Genomic DNA, 18438 nt, shown 5'->3' on the forward strand with positions numbered 1-18438 from the left:
TTTCTGCCTTCTTTCTGAGTATACATGGTGCATAAGATACAGCCCAACTTGGGAACAGCAGCTGCTTACAGGTGTAAAAAACCCAAAAAACAAAAACAGCACTTTACGTTAACTCAGTGTGCCCCTGCGCCAAGCCCAGCACGTGCCCAGGAGAGGCATCATATTAGTTTGACCCAGCTTGCCCAATATCTGTATAGATCAGGTGCTTCAGTGGGGCTTTTTTGGCACTTTTACCTAATAGCTGATTGAATCAGCTATTAGATAAAAGCCCCACTGAAGTGCAAGATCTATAGATGCTGTGGAAAGCTGGGTTGAGCGAACGCACTACCTCTTCTGGTAAAGTGCCGTTTGTTTTTTTTCCATGTCTGTCAGCAGCCAGAAATAGCACCCTTCATTGAAACAACAGTCCTGGATTTGTATCTCTGCTCCCTGAGTTCTCCCCCTAAGGCAAGGTCTACTCCATTAAAGTGTCTAGTTTAAAAGTAATTGTGGTACACAGCACAGCACATCAGTGAGGCCAGAGAAATGCACAGCTAGATGTTTTCTCTTATAGCTTAACTATGTTTAATGTAGTTACACACAGCCAGAACAAGACTCTACCCCCACACAAGTGGAAAAACTGCTTACACTTGTCCTTGTATGAAAAAATACACCAGGACTATTGCTTGGTTCAGCAAAATTACTGGTAGTTTTTATGTTCTCCTTTCGTTTTTAAGATCAGATTTTCTGCTTAAAAAGGAAACCATACTAGTCATCAAGTTCCAACTGTTTACCAAGATAGCAGCAGTTAAATGTGTCGTAAATTAAAAAAAAATCTCATTACTGGCTGCAACACATTAAATTCACTGATACCTTATTAACAGTTTGGAAGGAGGGAGAATATACAGTAGATTCATTTTCCCAGGGGAAAGATGCCCATTCACTAGGGAGAGTAACTCATTCATGCATTGCGCACTATCTTGATTCACATCCTCAGAGTTTGAACTCATTTCTTCTCACAAGAGGGCTATAAACAAAACTGAATAGCCTGTGCATTTTCTTTGTTATTTTGACCTCACTCGCCTTCTCATACTGTACTTTAAAGTATGCTTTGGAAAGAGTGCCTCTCAAACAATGAGCTAAACAGCAATTTTCTGTCACAAGAAAACTGCACACAAGAATTCAGCAATGAAATATTCAGATGTAGCTAAAAATACAAAAAACAGGCATACAGTATCATAATAGTGCAAGAAACCCACCAAAAATTTTCATTTACAGTGAGGCTCTTTTTCAAAAAAGTAATTATGTTGGTCATGTCTCAACTTACTGAGAAATAATAACAGTCTATTAGCTTTTTCATTAAAGTCTTTAATAGATGTGCAAGAATATAAATGATCTCAGCTGTTATGGATTAGTATACCATCTTCTGCACAATTAAAACTGGCCAGCAAAGATCTCAACTAATTATACAAAACTACAAGAACATATTTACTGTTTTACAATCATTAAATTAGCTAGAGTTTTCATTTACTATTTCAAATAAGACAACTATATATCATTACCAGATCCATTTGTAATATATTAGGATTTTTTTTCAAACCACACATTTAATTACATCCTTCATTTTCTTTAATTTATAAAACAAGTACTTTATATAAAAAATTTCCCCCTTTGTCATGAACAAAACATTATTCATACACTTGCACATGAGCAACCAAACTTGTAACCAGCAAACTATTTGGCAACACAGCAACATTGTAAATGCCTTAAATTTTACGTGAATCAAGGATTTTTTCATGTTTGTTGAGCAGATGTGTTTCCCCTGCCCTCCCCCACGTCACAGAAATAAGAGGTAGAAAACCTCCACGTTTCCATTTCGAAGTCCTTTGCCCAGCCCCATCCAAGGCAGCTCAATTTGTCGCATTTCCATCCACAAGCTGCCTATAGTCAATTTGATCCAACTAATGATCAGTTGTAAAATCAAGGGAATTAATTAAATACTGAAAGACATTAAATATTCAGGGTACATTAAATAATTGCCAAGGAAGGGAAAAAAGTTGGGAATTAAAATTGAACGTTACATTTAAAAAATAAACAGTTCTTTTCCTAGATAACAAGTTATCTAAATCCCAGGCATTTGAGGCAAATACTTTTTACTGGCTAAATTATTTAGTGCTGGTTAGAGAACACATCTTGCTTAATATAAAAAGCTACAGTCCAACAGAGAGAAACCCAAAACTCAAATCTGGATGGGATTAATGAAACTAAGTTACCACAGGTTTGCATAATTGTGGCCAATGAGGGGATACAAAATGTAGTTTGTTAATCCATGGTTAATTGAAAATTTTAAACACAATATTTTGGCAGTCTCATCCTAGCACCTCATGACTTGGATGTGAATCCGAAAGATGTCATGTTCAGCACCTAATGCAATGCTGTACCCTGAGAAACCTATATGTTAATAAAGAAAGTGAAAATGTTGCAATTTAGTCTGCATTTTACACCAAATTAGGTGAGATGTCATGGCACAGGGTTTCTTGGTTTTTTTCCTTCCCATATCAATTTCCCCTCCCCAGAACTACAAGCCACACAATGTAGTTAAACAAAAACCTAATAAAAAAAGAAATACTGCCTCGGTTGTTTTCTGCAGAGGCAGGTAAATCTTTACAAGCATCTGAAAGGTTTTAGACAGCAATGCACACTTATGAGTCCCCAAATGAACTGACATGAGTTTTTCCACAGCTGACAATATTAGCCTTTGTGACGTAACATCCCCTGTCACCAGTTTTCAAGAGAGGGGATTTGACAATTTAAACCATACCCAACTTCTTGGGTATTTATTTTTCCCTCTATTGAAAAGATTACTGTTTTGATGCAAACCATTTTTATCAAAGCATCCCATTCTTCTATGCAGAACAATTAATTAGTAATATACACTGAATATTTTAAGCAGACAGTTTATTATAAGTAGGAGGTGTGCTTTATCAGGAAATGTATTATGTTTATAGATATTCTAAATTTACTATTTAAACTTTAAGGCTATAATCCATTACACTTTCATTGATTTATTTCTGAATACTGTATTGATAAAAATATTTTTCAAAAATCTAGTACATAACACAAAACATCATTGTAGGTGTAGGCACTGCTTAAGTATTTTCAGAAATCCTGTGTGTGCAAATTTGGGTTTTAAAATCCAAGTAAGATTTTGATAAATGTTTTAAACAAGCCAGATTTTGTAATAGATATAGTGAATTTTAATTTGGAAATGGTATTGCTGGGTTTCTTTGTACTTCAGGTTCTATAAAGATACAAATCAGTATTAGGTTTCATCTGTCACTAGAATTTTTCTTATGTAAATGCTTATTTAACATTAACAAGCAGAACTTACCAGGGTTAAGAATGTCCCAAATTTGTAATAATTCTTCAATGCAGTTTATCCATTTTAGGCACTTAAATCCTGTACCCAAATTTATGTTTTGATTGCTAATAAAACACAACTCCTTTTATATATCATATCTGAGATGTTTAGACAGGTACCACTGGTGAAAAAAGGCATCAAAAATAAGCTTCAACACCACTGTAATATATTTTATTCTTCAGGATGTTACACTCTAATATTCTTCCATTGGTAGCTCATTGCATCAAATGTTCATAGAAAGTGTGCAGACTTCAAAGCTGTTTAGAATCTCTTTTTCCCAAGGATGCAATGAACATTTTGATCCTTCGTGAAGCAGGCACAAAATGCAAATACCGTCGTTAATGAAGCCAGTTGTTTCAGTGCCTAAAACTTTTAAAAACCAACATGTAGAGGAAGACACCCATCAAAATCATTTTCTCTTCTTTGATTTTCAGCAGCAATATTTTTTATCATTGGTCTCCATCCAAAACCTTACAGTTCCCCAGCCTTGCATGCATATACTGTAGTTAAGGATAAATGTAAAGGTCATTCACATTTGTCCACAATGAAGATGTCAGTCCTTCATACTGTTTCCTCTGTTGACAGCAACAATGGATTAATGTATTCAAATCCTTCAAATTCTGATTGGTCTATTCTTTTTATTACATCTCTGAAAAATAAAGAGAATTTTTTTTTAGTCTCACCACCTGGATCTTTCCCTTTGTGTTGCTGCACCTTTTGTTTAATAAATACCTTTGTTTATGGCTCTTCAGCATGTGCAAGTACGGTATAAATGCTAATATTAGTAGTACGGAAGTAGTAATAAGGATAAAATTAGACTAAGTAAACAGCAACTTTTAATACATAAATATTTTTAACAAAACTTTAACTCCCAAATTACTGGAGACAGTGAGATGATGTAAGAGAGGGTATTTTACCTGCCCATCCATGTAGTTCTGTAATGACTCAGGGGCATCAAAGGGGATTAACAACCAGAAGGCTGGAATTTTGGAGAACTGGGATAGTAATAAATAAGCTTGTACGCAGAGAAGAAAATCAAGAGGCCTGGAGGCTGGTATCACTAGCACCGGTTAGTAGCAGGGTGTGAAATAAAATGAGGAAATACAGGCTACAAAAGAGTTCCATAAAACTAAAAGGGAAAAAAAAGGGGATGCAAAGGGGAGCCATGGAAAGATTTAGCAAATGATGCAAGGGAAAGGTAAGTTTCTTGCCTTGTCGTGACAGGAGTTCTTCAAGAGATCCATATGCACAGTCCATACTAAGTCTGTATGGGCCTTGTGCACTCAAACTCAGAATTTCTTGGCAAGCAATACCCCTATGATTTGCATGTACCCTGCATGCCCTAATTACTTAATGGTGACATGGTTTGAAGTGACGAGATGGACAAAATAGTCCAAATAAATAAAAATTGTAATAAAATATATCAGTCAAGTATCTATTTTAATTCATAGTAGGGCTATCAATTAATCACTGTTAATGTGTATAGTTAATGCACTAATTGGTTTTTGCGTTAAATTTTTTTTCATGTGTTAATTGTGCACATGGTTTTGGAGCCTGCACCTGGGCTGCCCAGCAGGGCAGTCCAGAGGACCACAGGGCAGCCCAGGCATGGGCTCCAGGCAGCTGCAGCAGGAAAGTGGGAAGGGAGCGCAGACACAGACACACATTAGCAGCCACGGCATGCATGTGGCCAGGAATGCAGCCTGGCAGCATGTAGAACAGTGTCTTGCCAGTAAGTGTGTGGAGGGGGGGAATATTTGTATTTCACCCACAGCCCCCAACCATACAAGGTACCTGCATAATTTTGCATAATTTTGGGTTTTTTTCTGTGCATAATTTTGAGTTTTTAGCTGTGTGATTAAAATAGAAATTCATTGAGACTAATTTTTTTAATTGCACAACTAATCGCGATGATTTTTTTTTAATTGTTTGACAGCCCTAATTCACAGTATTGTTTCTGATCAAGCTGGTAACCAGATACATTCTACACACACCTCCTTTGAATGCTGTTATAGAACAGTTCTAATTTTGCAGGAAACAAGCTAACCTCCAGGTGGAGATCACCTATGGGACTTGTGGGCCCCCAGCTGGGGAACGAGAGAATCCAGCGAGGCCTGACTGACCCTGCCTTTCCATGACAGAAACTCATCTTAGGTAAGGAAGCAGCAAAGGAGAACAGCCAGCAGAAAAACATTAACTGGGATCTGACAGTAAGCTTAGCATGGGTAGAGACTGAGAGGGGTTTGAGAACGAGGCAGACAGCAAACAGAATAAGGACGTACCAGACATCAGCCAGGACCTCCATACAAAATTCTGGGAATAATAAGTGTACTTATTGTGGTCCCATATTCAGGAGGACTGTTCAGCACAGTCTTAACTTTAAGTATGTGAATGTTTCTTAAGCACCCTTTTGAATTAGAAATACTAAAGTTTCAGTTGATACTGTAAAGAGGAATTTAAAAGTGCATTTATCTAAATTAGACTTCCACAAATGACCAGGCTCACAAGCAATATTACAGGCTGCAACTGGTTAGAAAACACATGCAGCATAATATGGACACTTTAATAAGGGAAAACAAACCAAAAAACCCAGTCCTGAAAAGGATGGGTATATAAGCAGGTGCAGTCAAAGCTTGCTCACCTTCCATCTCAGAGCAAAATTCATCTTAGAAAATCCTTCTTTAACTGAGCTAGTTTCAAAGTTCCAAGCCTTTGACTTGAACGATCACCAAAGTCTTTGATAGTTGTTTTATTTCTGTGTTAGTGCTGATTTTAAGTAGTTGAAGTCTTGCTTCTTGTTTTTAGATAGGCCTCTCCTCAACCCCACATGGTACAGAAATTCAGAAGCAATGCTTATAAAATGTCAATATACAAATACACCCTCCGGGCACATCCAGATGAGTGTGCATGTTGGTTTGTGGCATCGCAGACTGCACGTGGTGTGCATGCAGGTGTTTGCTGAACTAATTTAGCAGTGCGGCACATTTTTTTGACACCAGGAGATCTCAGTGTCAAAAAAACCCATCCCAAAAAGGCTGGAGCCATGTTCCAGCTGTTGGCCAGGCTTCATGTGCCCAGATCACCGCCACCGGTGCCCTGTGAGGCCCCCAGGACAGGCTACTGGGGCCAGCCCAGGTGTTGGCCTCAACCTTTCCTACCCTACCTGCGGTAACTTGCTGTGTGCCAGAGCACATGTGGGCATTCTCTGGGGATAAGCAGCAGGAGCTACTTGTCCCCAGGGACACGCACATGCACACTTATCTGGATGCGCCCACTGAGTGCATAACACAGGATCTGTTGTAGCACTTCATCAGGCAGCAGAGGCATTCTGTAATTCAAAAACAGCCACGTAATTGAAAACAGCCATGTAACTTTAGTGCCATACGCGAAAGCAAGCAGCTTTAAAAGATAAGCTGCAAAAGGAAAAAGGATGGGTACATTCAACTTTTCATTGCTTAGCAATTGGATGTTGTACAGAACAAAGGGACCCCTACAGAAAAATACCGGGAGAAAATTTATCCTCACTCCCTATCAAAAATACATTGTGCTGTGCTGGCTAGCAAAGAAAGATGGTAAGTTTCTGCAATTTGTCACAAGTAATAGGATAGCTATATCTTCCCTTCAATGCTTATTATTTATTCAGTGCTAGACATAAGACACTCATATGCTAGACACTTTACAGACAAAAAAACACTAGTTGCCCTAATGAAATTTCTCCGTATTATCTATTTTAGCTTCCAGCTATATTCTTATATTATGTTCAAATTTCTGATTTTGACCTTGAAGGCCCAGACTACAAAACCGTTTACAACGCTTGCCAGTATTTCCAACTCTTCCCTCCTAATTATCATACTTGGAACAGTTTCCTTTTTCTCTTGCATACTATTGTTATTATCTGCCACACAACCTTAAAATCTTCTCTCAGACACCGCTGGTACTTTTTACAAAAATCTTTACCACCTTTTTGCAAGATTCCTCTGACATTTCAAGCTCACGCTGGTACCTGATACATTTATGACTCAACTGTTGTGTCTATATACTTACATATAAGCATCTTGGATACGCTCTTATCCAGGGGTCAGCAACACCCACAACCTTGATTTGGAAGATAGTGGCATGCCAGGGGCAAATGGTGGAAGAGTGATCAGGGGCCCAATACTTGTTGTGGCAGCAAAGAACCAGCCCCTTCCCTGCTCCCTGAGACATCACATGCAGCCTCTGCCTGCAGTGAGCCAGGCTGGGGCTCTGGACCTCAATGCAGCTGCTTGCAGCCTCTCTGCCACCTGCTGTGAGCAGCCTGGACTCGGTGGCAGGCATCAGGGGCCTGCTGAGAGCCAGGGCCGGCTATGGTGTGCCGAGCAATATGGCTTCACATGTCATGCTTTGGCATGTGGGCCATGCTGACCCTGGCTCTTATCTGCACATTGCCAAGCATATGCTAAAAAGTAATCCTTTTGGTTATTTATGAGACTGTAAACATAATCTGTGTATAATTTGGATATGTAAAAGTCACTAGGAGAACCTTAACTTTACATTTTTAAAAATCTGATACTGTCTTTACCAACTTTTGTTCCATTGCAAGACATCTACATTCCCTTTGCAGTAATGCTGCAATAGTTTCATAATTCATATACATTTCTCAATATGTATTTGTTTAATTGTAGTAAAAAAAAAACATACTCATCATCTGGGGTTAGCTGCACAGGTTCGCTGGTGAACTGTGTATCAAAGTTATCCAACCCATAATCGTCTGTGATCTGAGGCTGAAATGGAGGAGTTGTCTGCTTCTTTTCCAGCTGAGAATAATAATGGTGGTGGTGGGGGAGAAAAGTCAAATATTGAACATTTACTTAAGTTTATCAGAAAGACTTACATCTGCTTTATGTACATATATTATAAAACACTATATCCACACTGGATGTATATAATATTGATAAAAGAGGCAAACATACTAAATGTTATTACACATTTAAAGAATTCTGACATTACACAATGCATGTTCATTCTGTTTATAACAACATTATGGTTTTAAGTACATGATTTTCCTCAAGATCAGAAACACTCTAAATCTTACTATTTCCACAACTATCTCAGCATGCCTAATTTAATTAACTACCTCTAAATAAGTTCTGAATCCAACCCAAACTAGTGGAATATTTAATTAAACATATTCAAGACCAAACTTTTTTTAAACTGAACATGTCCTGGAGACCTCCAGTTTGTACTAATGTTCATGACAAAATGCTTCCTCAAGAACACACGTTCACTTTTCCCACCTGCTTCAAAAGGTGACCTCTTTGAAGATGTGAGCAGTGTCTAGATCACGTACATCCTACAGTCAAATCAATTTAACCACCACACTTATTGGCTAATCTAATTCTAGAACAGACCAAAGTGGAAAACTGTCCGCTAACATCTGCATTAGCGCCTAGCTGTGACATAGAAAGATTTACTACTGTAGTAGTTAGTAGTCATTAACAGCAACTGAGGCACAGCACAAAAATGGTAAAAGCAGCCCATGTTTATTATGTAATGAAAACAAAATTATGAAATAGACTTAAATGCAATGAATTTTCTGCTAAAAAAATTAACCCACATTTATCTTCTGCACATGCGTTCACTATGGAATAACCGCAATTCTACAAGAGTGTGATAATTCAATTTTGGGTCAAAATAGGCAGATTTCAATTTGGATTTAAAATTTGAACATAAAAGTTCATATGAAGGTGCTCAAATTCTTAAGAATCACCTTGTTCCATATTCATCAGATGTAAATCTAAGCCTAGGCTCATAACCCCTAGAAAATCTTCTGCCTATCTTTACCAAGCTTTTTAGTTCGAGCTTGGTACTACTGAGCAACTTTGGCATGTTTCTGGGTTTCATTTGCTAGCATTCCACCTGGCTGAGTGCTCCTCTTGTCTAAACAAGCTGCATCAGTAAAGGATCAGAATAAAATAAGATATTTTTCCAGGACACCAAGTGAAAAGTCCTGCTTGAATTAAATCTCTCATTTTGCATTTCCAAGCCTTTGCTTCTTTTGTGTTATTTACAGGAGAAAATAATTATTGAGTAAACAAGGATAATCCTAATATCAATGTACTCAGAAGCTGTGCCAGACAGTAATACTTAGTTCTGTTGTTCAAAGTAATCAAGAACCTACAATTGCATGAACCTGTCTGTGGTTTTAAGGTACATATTTGCTAGCCTCCTAGGGCACCTATACATGTGTCCAACACCTGCTCTGAAGCATGCTAATTATGCATTGGAGCAGACTCAATTAACTGAGTCTGCTGAAGCATGCTAATTAGCATGCCCCAGCAGTCTCAGCGACGCATGGATTCAGCCATCCCCATGCTTCAAAATGGCGGTGGGGTGCTTTAACTAAAGCATGTCAAAAGGGCTGTAGTTAAAGCGCCCCTGCTGACATTTTGAAGCACGGGATGATGAATACATGAGATGCTGCAGGTACTTTAATTAAAGTAGCTGTTGAGAGCCACTCTAATTGAAGTGCCTGCCCCCCATTCCGGAGCATGTGTAAAAATGCCCCTAGATTGCCACAAATTTTGGTAACAAGGGAACTGATGACAGGTGTAATGTGGTCATCTCTTTAAATCAGTACTGCTGGCAGTTCAAACAGATTTAAGACAGGGACACATTTTGGGAGGAGGAACAGATCCAAAATCACTGGGAAATATATGGAGGGGTTCAAGGCTCTGCAAGATAATCCTTGCCTCCAGATAATTAAAATATTCACCTGATTCAGGTGCTTACTGGTTGGTGGAGTAATTTATTAAACTAAGCAACCAATCAATATCTACTCAGTTTGGCCTGTTTGGATGCCTTGCCAGTTGAGTCGCATCTTAACAAAAAATCACAAGTGTTGTCCTCATGCCTCAACCTCGTTACTGAGCTCCATTGTTAACAAGGTTGTAAAGCACATTCTATTACAGTAAAATGACTGAACTTTTTTAAGGACTGGCAAGAAATCACTTTCAGTTGAACTGTTAGTAATATTATAATTGTCTTTTACTTTCATGGTTTTTTCAAGATAATTATACACTGCTTACATTTGTGATCTGAACTCTCCTGATCATGACTTGAAATTTCACATTGCATCCTAATGCAGAAAGTGTCCAGACAGTACCAGGAAAGCTCTCCTCTGCTTCATGAAGAGGATGAGAGAAAAACAAAGAAACCCGAGTGCAACATGTTATTTCTGTGGATGTTTACATGCAAGGGTTGCAAAGCAGCATTAGCTGCCTCTTTCCTACCGCCGTTTACATTACTGAGGACATTTTATCTAGTTCTTGTACTAATCAATCAAGTTATGCAATAACCAAATCATGCTCAGTTTTCCCTTTCTTCCCTCCCACCTCCCACAAATACAAACTGCCAGAAAATGCTTTATTTGAAAAAAAAACAGGCAAAGGAAAATAACATTACTTATCATCACAGGCAGGAATTTAATTAAATAAAAACTCATAGTATGAGTCCAGAGTTATGCTGGCCACAAACAAAAGGGAGCTAGTGTTTAAACCATTTTCAGAGAAGGACAAAAATTCAAAGAATTTTCTTCCAAAAGGGTTATATCGCTTAAGTTATCAGCATGCTTTTGTTAGGTCTCTCCAGCAGAATTTTAATTTTTTTTATACAAAGATGCATGGCTGTACTAACAACCACAGTTCTCAACATGCTCTCTGCCTAATTTGCAATAAAAGTACACAAATCAAGAACCTAACATTATGTAAGCTTTCTCTATTGCTATAATTGCATAGGGCTCCCCTTCTTGAATGTGCATAACATTTTCTATACAGAATTTGCAATATTTTATATTTCTGATGCTATAGGAATTTGAAGAAATTGGTCAACCAATTTGTATATTTGTGAGAGGAAATAAATTGGAAGGCAAGATAAATGGTGGAGCTAATAATAAAGCACATCTCTTAGCTTAGTTACACATTACAATTAGCACCTAACTCTAAGGATTGTTAGTTGATGTTGAAGTTACCATGTGCCATGAGCAGTCCCACATTAAGGGTTAATACCCTCTCTAAGACAGCTCGGACCTGCTGCCAGAGGGCTGGTGAGCAGGGGCGTGGCAAGGAGCTGAGAAGTTAGCTCCATGCCTGCCTTACTTGCTGGCAGTAATATAGGCTCTTTAGCCCTGCACTGCCCCCTATGTGCCCACCACTGTGTACCCAGATGGAGCCTGTGCCACCTCTGCTTGTGCCCTAGATCAGGCCCCGCTGAACCCATGCTGGTCCCACTTGCCCAGATCAGGCCCAGTGGGGCCCCACATGCCCGACTTGGCTTGTGCTGCCTCTGCATGCCTTGATCAAGCCTGTGCTGCCCCTGCTTGACTGAGTCCTACACGCCTGGATTGGCCCACATTGCCTCTGCCTGCTTGGATCGGGTCCCACATGCTTAGGTCAGTCTGTGCTGTCCCTGCAAGCCCTGATAGAGCCCTCACCTGCCTGGATTGGACCCTGCTGCCCCTGCATGCCTGGATCCAGCTACACCACTCCTACCACGCCCTGGGTCAGGCCATGTTGACCTATGCACCCAGAGCAAACCCACACTGCCTCTGCTGGGCCCTGCATCTATCCTCGCTCTCCCCCAACAGCTGCCCAGGGATGGTGTGGCCTGATTTGGGCATGCAGGGGTGGTGGGGCTCCATCTGGGTATGCAAGCCCCAGTGGGGCTGGCACAGGCTTCATTCAGTCATGTGGGAGCCCATCTGCTGTCCCCTTTCACCTCTCCCCATTCACCCGTGGCTGCCCAGCTGTCAGTGTAGGGCATAAGAGTCTGGGAGGATAGCTAGTCCATGTGGGGGAGGGATGGAGATGGGAGCATTGAAGAGGAGTAACTTTGAGAGGCTCAGAGGATACTTAGTTTGTGTTTTCCTGTCTTAACATGTGGACTTAAGAGCATTTAAAACATTTGAATGTTAACATGCAACGATACCCTTACACTCATACCCATGCTGTCTGCATGTAAGCTCATGAATGCAAAAAAAGATGCCTGTGTTTCATGGGTATTCATGGGTAGTGTAGGAACAAAACATTTCAAAGTGTTTTAAGAGGCAAAAGTTTATGGAATCAGTAAATCGGTATAGGCATAGTTACTCAACATGTAATACAACGTGCTAAAAGTTCAAATCTTAAGTAAACTGACTGCTGGGATAAAACTTACAAGCAATGGAACATTGGGCTTTTATAATCCGATCTAGACTTAAAGGCAGCAGAAGAGCATAGGTGCTACCATCACAACAAAAAAATCTGAGTTTACTATCTTCTAAGTGTAAGAGTGTTTAAAATGCTATCTGCAGCAAACTGACAGATGTGGTATTCTGAAAAAATATTTTGACTTCTCTGTTTCATTTTTTGCTTTAATGGATTATTTATTGACTTTTACATCTACTATCTGTTAGAATTTAGATAACAAATAGGATCATGCAGACAAAGATTCCAGTTAAACCAGGATATCATTTGCCTCTGTTCTAACTGCACAAACTGCTTTTACATACTAGCAAAACTGTGGAGAAACAGGTCTTTTGAATTCCCCTGGAACTACACTCTTCTTCCTTATGTGGATGGGTCCACCGTATTTGTACTGCTCACAGAAGCTGTCAGAATGATAGTACTGGAAATGGAAGTACTCTTCATTTAATCAGAGCACAGGAAGTGACAGCAATGTTTTTCCCCCCTCACTATTTCTGCCTATATGCTCCACTTCTGACCTTGAGGGACAACCTTGTAATGACCTTGTAATGACAGGAGGAATCCATTTCTTCTCTGCAGACCATGTGAATAAAGGTGTCAGCCTGCTGTTAAGAAGTGGTGCAAGAAAACCCATTTTATTACACAGGTCACTGAATATGACAATGACTTCTGATACCGAGCTGGGTAGGATTCAAATTAGTGCCTCAGAAGTTAGTAATTCTAAATTCCAACAATATCTTGCATCACTGACATTAATTTGTAAATGTATTTCACAATTACTTTTCAATATGCCAGCTGCCCTAGCAGCTTTAGTCCATATAATATCTTAAGAACATGGCTGCTTTCCCTTTTTCAAAGAAGAATGATTTTTATCCCAAGAAAAAAAAATCAAGAAGATACAGCAGCCGAAATTAATTCAAGTACATCTTGGCTGGCATAGCCCACAAACAAATATCCATAAACCAAATATTAGCTCTCCAACAGAAGTTCTCCATTTGTTTAAGTAATTCCAATATAAATGTCCACTTGTATCACAAAAATAAATGCCGAAAATGCCAGCATCTTTGACTTAATATTTAATTTCATAATTAATAGCTCTGAAACTTTACCTCTAAATTATTAGGGCTTCAAGTTTTTGGCATTAAATCCACCTTTTGAAAAATACTGATTATTTTAATATAACAACCAATTGCTCAAATTTCCAAACTCAATTCTATATAGCACAAGAGAAGATAAAAGAACGCCAGATGGCTAAGTTGTTTCACGTAACCTTGAACAATACTTTCTGAGCATAGCATAGCTCAGGAGGAATGTATGAGTACAAATGAGAAACACAAGAGCTAAACAGAAACTCCTTCACAGGTAAAATACGAAACAATATAGTAAAAGGCAGGAAGTAGTACTTGCCTATTTTAACTATTCATTTTTAACTATCCACTAAAGACATTTGCAAACTTGCCAATAACCACTCAAAAGTTGAACTGAAAGATCCTGAACCTGTAAATACCAGAGGGAGTATTGTCATTCATGTGTGAAAATGTACCCAACTGTAAGTATTATGACTGAGCACTGCAGGATTGGGCTCAAAAGCACCAACACAATTCATAAATGTCTAAATGCTACCATGAGGGATATTATAACTTTTCTGGAAAAATTTCACCACCACATGGAAAATTTCAATCTTTCGTTGAAAATATTATAAATGTGTGGCTGAAAAACCAACATTCTGTATTAAAAAAAAAACCACTATAGCTACGTTTCATGCTCCAATTCAGTTCCATGGGCCAGTTCACTGGCCAGCTGTATTCCCCAAGATGTGCCACAGACTCCCCATGACAGTCACCACATTACATAATGAGAGAAGACACTCCCCCTTTGCAAATTTCAAGTGGAAGGAAGTAGAGTTGCAGAGGCTGCACCATAGCTCTGCTCAGAGGCAGCTGGGAAAGTGTAACATAACTTATACAGGCAGTGCACCCCAGCCCCTGAACGGTGGAGAAACACAAAGGGGAAAAGATCCATAGAGCCATGCTGGCCTCATCACTTCCTGGGAGGAAAATTCTTAGTTTCAGAGAAGGAACAAAGAACCTCACCCAAAGTCTCTGCCCTAAAACAGATTACAATTTTAGTAATGCAAGTGTTGGAATTTTTATGTAAGCCATATACTATTTTACAAACATACCCCTCCTGCATCAGGACAAGAGTCCATTTAATTGGATTTTCAATAATATATGTGAATTGCATACCTCTAACCCAATGACCTATGAGAAATTCTTTGTTAATTCTATCTAAAACTTTAAATTATTTATTTTTCAGTGTAAAATAATTTAACAGGATCACAGAAAAACCAGGCTGGAAGGGACCACCAAAGGGCACCTAATCCAATTCCATGCTCAGGGCAGGCTCATCTCTATGTAAGCCATCCAGACAGAATCTGGTTTAAAGGACTATTATAAGAATTTCCTAACTGTGAGCAGGCTACAATGGGGATTTCAAGTCCAAACATGTTGACTATCCCCTCCCCCAACCTCTTCTTTTTCCACTTTTTTTATTCAGATCACTTACTTCATTTCATACACTGCTCTATGCTGTCTTTTTATGGCATGCGATGAAATGAACTTGAGTTCACAAAAGCTAGTGCAATCTCTCTCTCCTTCTATAATGTATATAGTCTATAAGGTACATGTCTATCCTACTTTCCATCTGAACTCAGACATGCACAACTAACTACCTCTATATGCCCTTACAGGGTGCATCCAGATGAGCGTGTACATGCCTCTTGCGGCATCTCAAACCAGTTTTAGATACTGCAAGAGGCACACTGAGAATGAAAAAATATTCCCTGTGCTGCATATTTGCAGTGCGGGTTCAAAATCTGAATACCTGGATTTCCAGGTATCAAATAAAAACATCCCGGAAAAAAGCAGTGTAGGGCATGGTTCCCCACCATGCCCTGAGGCAAGCCAGGGCTCTGACCACCAGCGACGCTCTGGCATTTGGCCAGAGCATCTCTATGGTGCCCCCTGCTTCCCTAGTATGTTGCATTTGCATGCCGTGGCAAGGAGAAGTGCAAGACTGTGACCCAGATGCTATCCCTGGTAAGTAGGTACTGGGGGGGTTGGAGGGATGGTGGGAGGGGCTGTGCATGTGTGGGGGGTTGTGTGGGGGTGGGGGACTGGTCGGGGGGTCATGGGTCTTGGCCCCAGCCCCTAGCTCCCCCTGGCTCCAGATCCAGGAGGAGCCACGCAGGGTCATTTTGCCCTAAGTGGCACAACTTGCCCCACACCAAAGTGCATATCTGGGCACGTGCGCCGAGGCAAAAATCCCAGCTCAAATTTGTGCTGTTCCTACTTGAGCTGCTGCAAGAGCGCGTGCCTGTATGTGTGGATGCATCCATAGACAGACAAAAACAAACAAACAAAAAAACCCAAGTAGCAAAGTGTCTTGGGGTATAGGTGTTGTTTTATTCTAAAAACTTGAAGAGCCATTCCCCCCTTCCTTTGATGCTTCTGGTATTGGCTTTGACAGAGGCAGCCTACCAGACTGAATGACCTATATGCAATACACACTTTGGCTTAACCTTGGCTGGCCACTGGAGATCACCGTTCCCCTACAGAAACACCAGACAGGAAACTAACACTTCGAAGTCCAGGTGGACAAAACTGTTAACTAGAAAATTCTGAAAAATGGATTTTGTTTTAATGGAAGTCAGCTTCAGTGACAAACTTTTCAGAAGTTTTTCTAAATATATAGCTCTCTATGAATATTCAGAACAACTCTAAGAAGTTTCATTTTTATAGCAATGACATTTCACATGAGTCAAATCTTTAAATTATCTTTAATTCAGCATGATTCAGGGGATTAGCTGACTACTGGTTGCCTATGATTAGGAAGAAAATGACAAAGCTATTCCATAATTGCCCATTTTATCTTCTTTTAAACTAACATATACTGGGCACTACTTTATACAGGCTATTTAACTTACTGAACCACTGTTCCAATCCAGCTCAGCAACTCACCTATTTCTTACTCGGGTTTAAAGGGCAGAAGTGATAGATTCAGGGGTTTGCTTAAACACAGGCAAAATCCTGTGACACAAAGCTGAATGGAAAATCCAGTAACCTCTGTGAAGATCCCAGCAGCTGAGTTCAGTTCTGGAAAACTGGCAGCTCTCTGGTGCGAGTACCTTTCTAATGTTACCAACAACATTCTCTTCTGTTTAAAATGCAGGTTCCCTGTCAGCTATGCTAAATATTTTCCCTCCTTTTGTTTTCCAGTCTATGTTGCTCACTCTCCAGGCTCCGTTCTCTTTTGTATCATCATCACACTAGCTCCTTCCTGGTCAAATATTTCTATACTTTCACTTGATATGGTAAAGTGAAAGACCACAAGGGAAGATATACTATATTACATGGAAGATGCACATAGTATTTAAAATGTCACGTTTCTTATGCTTATCCAGGTTGAAATTGTCCTTTTCTGCAAGCTTTCGGGATCAAAGTAGAAAAGGACAATTTTCTTGCCATTTTCCAGTTGGTCTAATAAAAGGTATCATTTTGGAACCAAGAGTTCTAGTTTAGTATGTTCATTTTAGTAGACACGTTCCCTCCAGATCCATGCTCACAAATCTGCCTCCTGCCCAAAAATCCCATCTAATTGTATTAAGGCACTTTGGCTTGCAGGTCAAAAGTAGTTCAAGGCTGAAGAAAGCCAAGGGATGAGCAGGGGCCTTCTGCAGCTCATGAAAGAGGGATGGGGAGAAAGGGATGGAATGTGTGTTCATACCCCTCTGGAGATCACATTTTTCAAAGGTGTAAGGATCTCTGTAGAAATCTATTATCCAAAAACTACTGCTCTAGGCATTTAAATGCATCTTATTTTCCATGTTTATACAAGTCACCAGAAAACAAATTCACTAAAATGGGTAACACAAATATGATGCATGACTTGCATATCATTTTAGGAGTAATTAAATGAAAAATAGCTCCAGAAACTTTTAACAAACCACATTAACTAGGGCTCTAGCTTTCTGTACTATTTTATACCTCCTGTAAAATTCCTTCTTCAGGGCATTCACATCTGGACCCAATTCATCATATCCTACTTACAATAAAATTTACAAAATACATTTATTTTTAGAGAGATTGATGTTACTTAAATTTAGCCATCTGTTTAACTACAGTTTAACATTTCACTGTCCATTAAGCCAAGACTTGTAAGATTAAAATGATGGATGTTACTTAACTTGGTAAGAAGGTAAGTTGGTATGACTCAATTCACCAGTATATTACAGTGTGCATAAGCCCTCATACGTGATATCCAAATTTGAAGTTTCTTACTTTTGTTTAATATAATGATACAAAATTGCATGCGTGTAGTTAGGAGTCAAGACATGCCTTCTTGGAGACTTGCAATTCTATTGCCGACAGCTGCTACATTACAGCAAGACAATATTAACAATTCTGGGTTTTCTATCTCCTGGTTCTCCAAAGGTAACACACACCAGGGGTGCTCAATCTCTGGCCTATGGGCCAAATGCAGCCTGCAGAGCCATAACATTTGGCCCATAGGTCTCCTCCACAGGATGGAAAACTTGGCAGCAGGCAAGGGATATCATAGAAGTAGGGTTGGAAGGGACCTTGTAGATCTTCAAGTCTGACCCCCCGCCTGGGCAGGAGAAAAACTGGGCTCAGATGACTCCAGCCAGGTAGGCACCAAGCCTCCTCTTAAAGACCCCCAGGGAAGGAGCCAGCACCACTTCCCGTGGAAGTTGGTTCCAGATCCTAGCTACCCTGACCGTGAAGTAGTTCTTACAGA

The 18438-nt window shown here is 39.6% G+C and overlaps 1 protein-coding gene across 2 annotated transcripts in view; it reads right to left on the reverse strand.

Moving 5' to 3' along the window:
• Positions 1-1326: 1326 nt before the first annotated feature.
• Positions 1327-18438, reverse strand: part of PRKCZ (protein kinase C zeta) — a 276277-nt gene continuing 259165 nt past the window's right edge. For both annotated transcript variants that reach the window (XM_019511684.1, XM_019511685.1), the window contains 2 exons: positions 8081-8196; positions 1327-4049 (listed from right to left, as the gene is read on the reverse strand). In XM_019511684.1, coding sequence (XP_019367229.1) covers positions 3962-4049; positions 8081-8196 — 204 coding nt within the window. In that variant the 3' untranslated portion in view covers positions 1327-3961. The remainder of the gene's footprint in view (positions 4050-8080; positions 8197-18438) is intronic.

Source organism: Gavialis gangeticus, unplaced genomic scaffold (assembly GCF_001723915.1).
Source record: "Gavialis gangeticus isolate Ggan-Ray unplaced genomic scaffold, GavGan_comp1, whole genome shotgun sequence".
Taxonomy (NCBI): domain Eukaryota; kingdom Metazoa; phylum Chordata; order Crocodylia; family Gavialidae; genus Gavialis; species Gavialis gangeticus.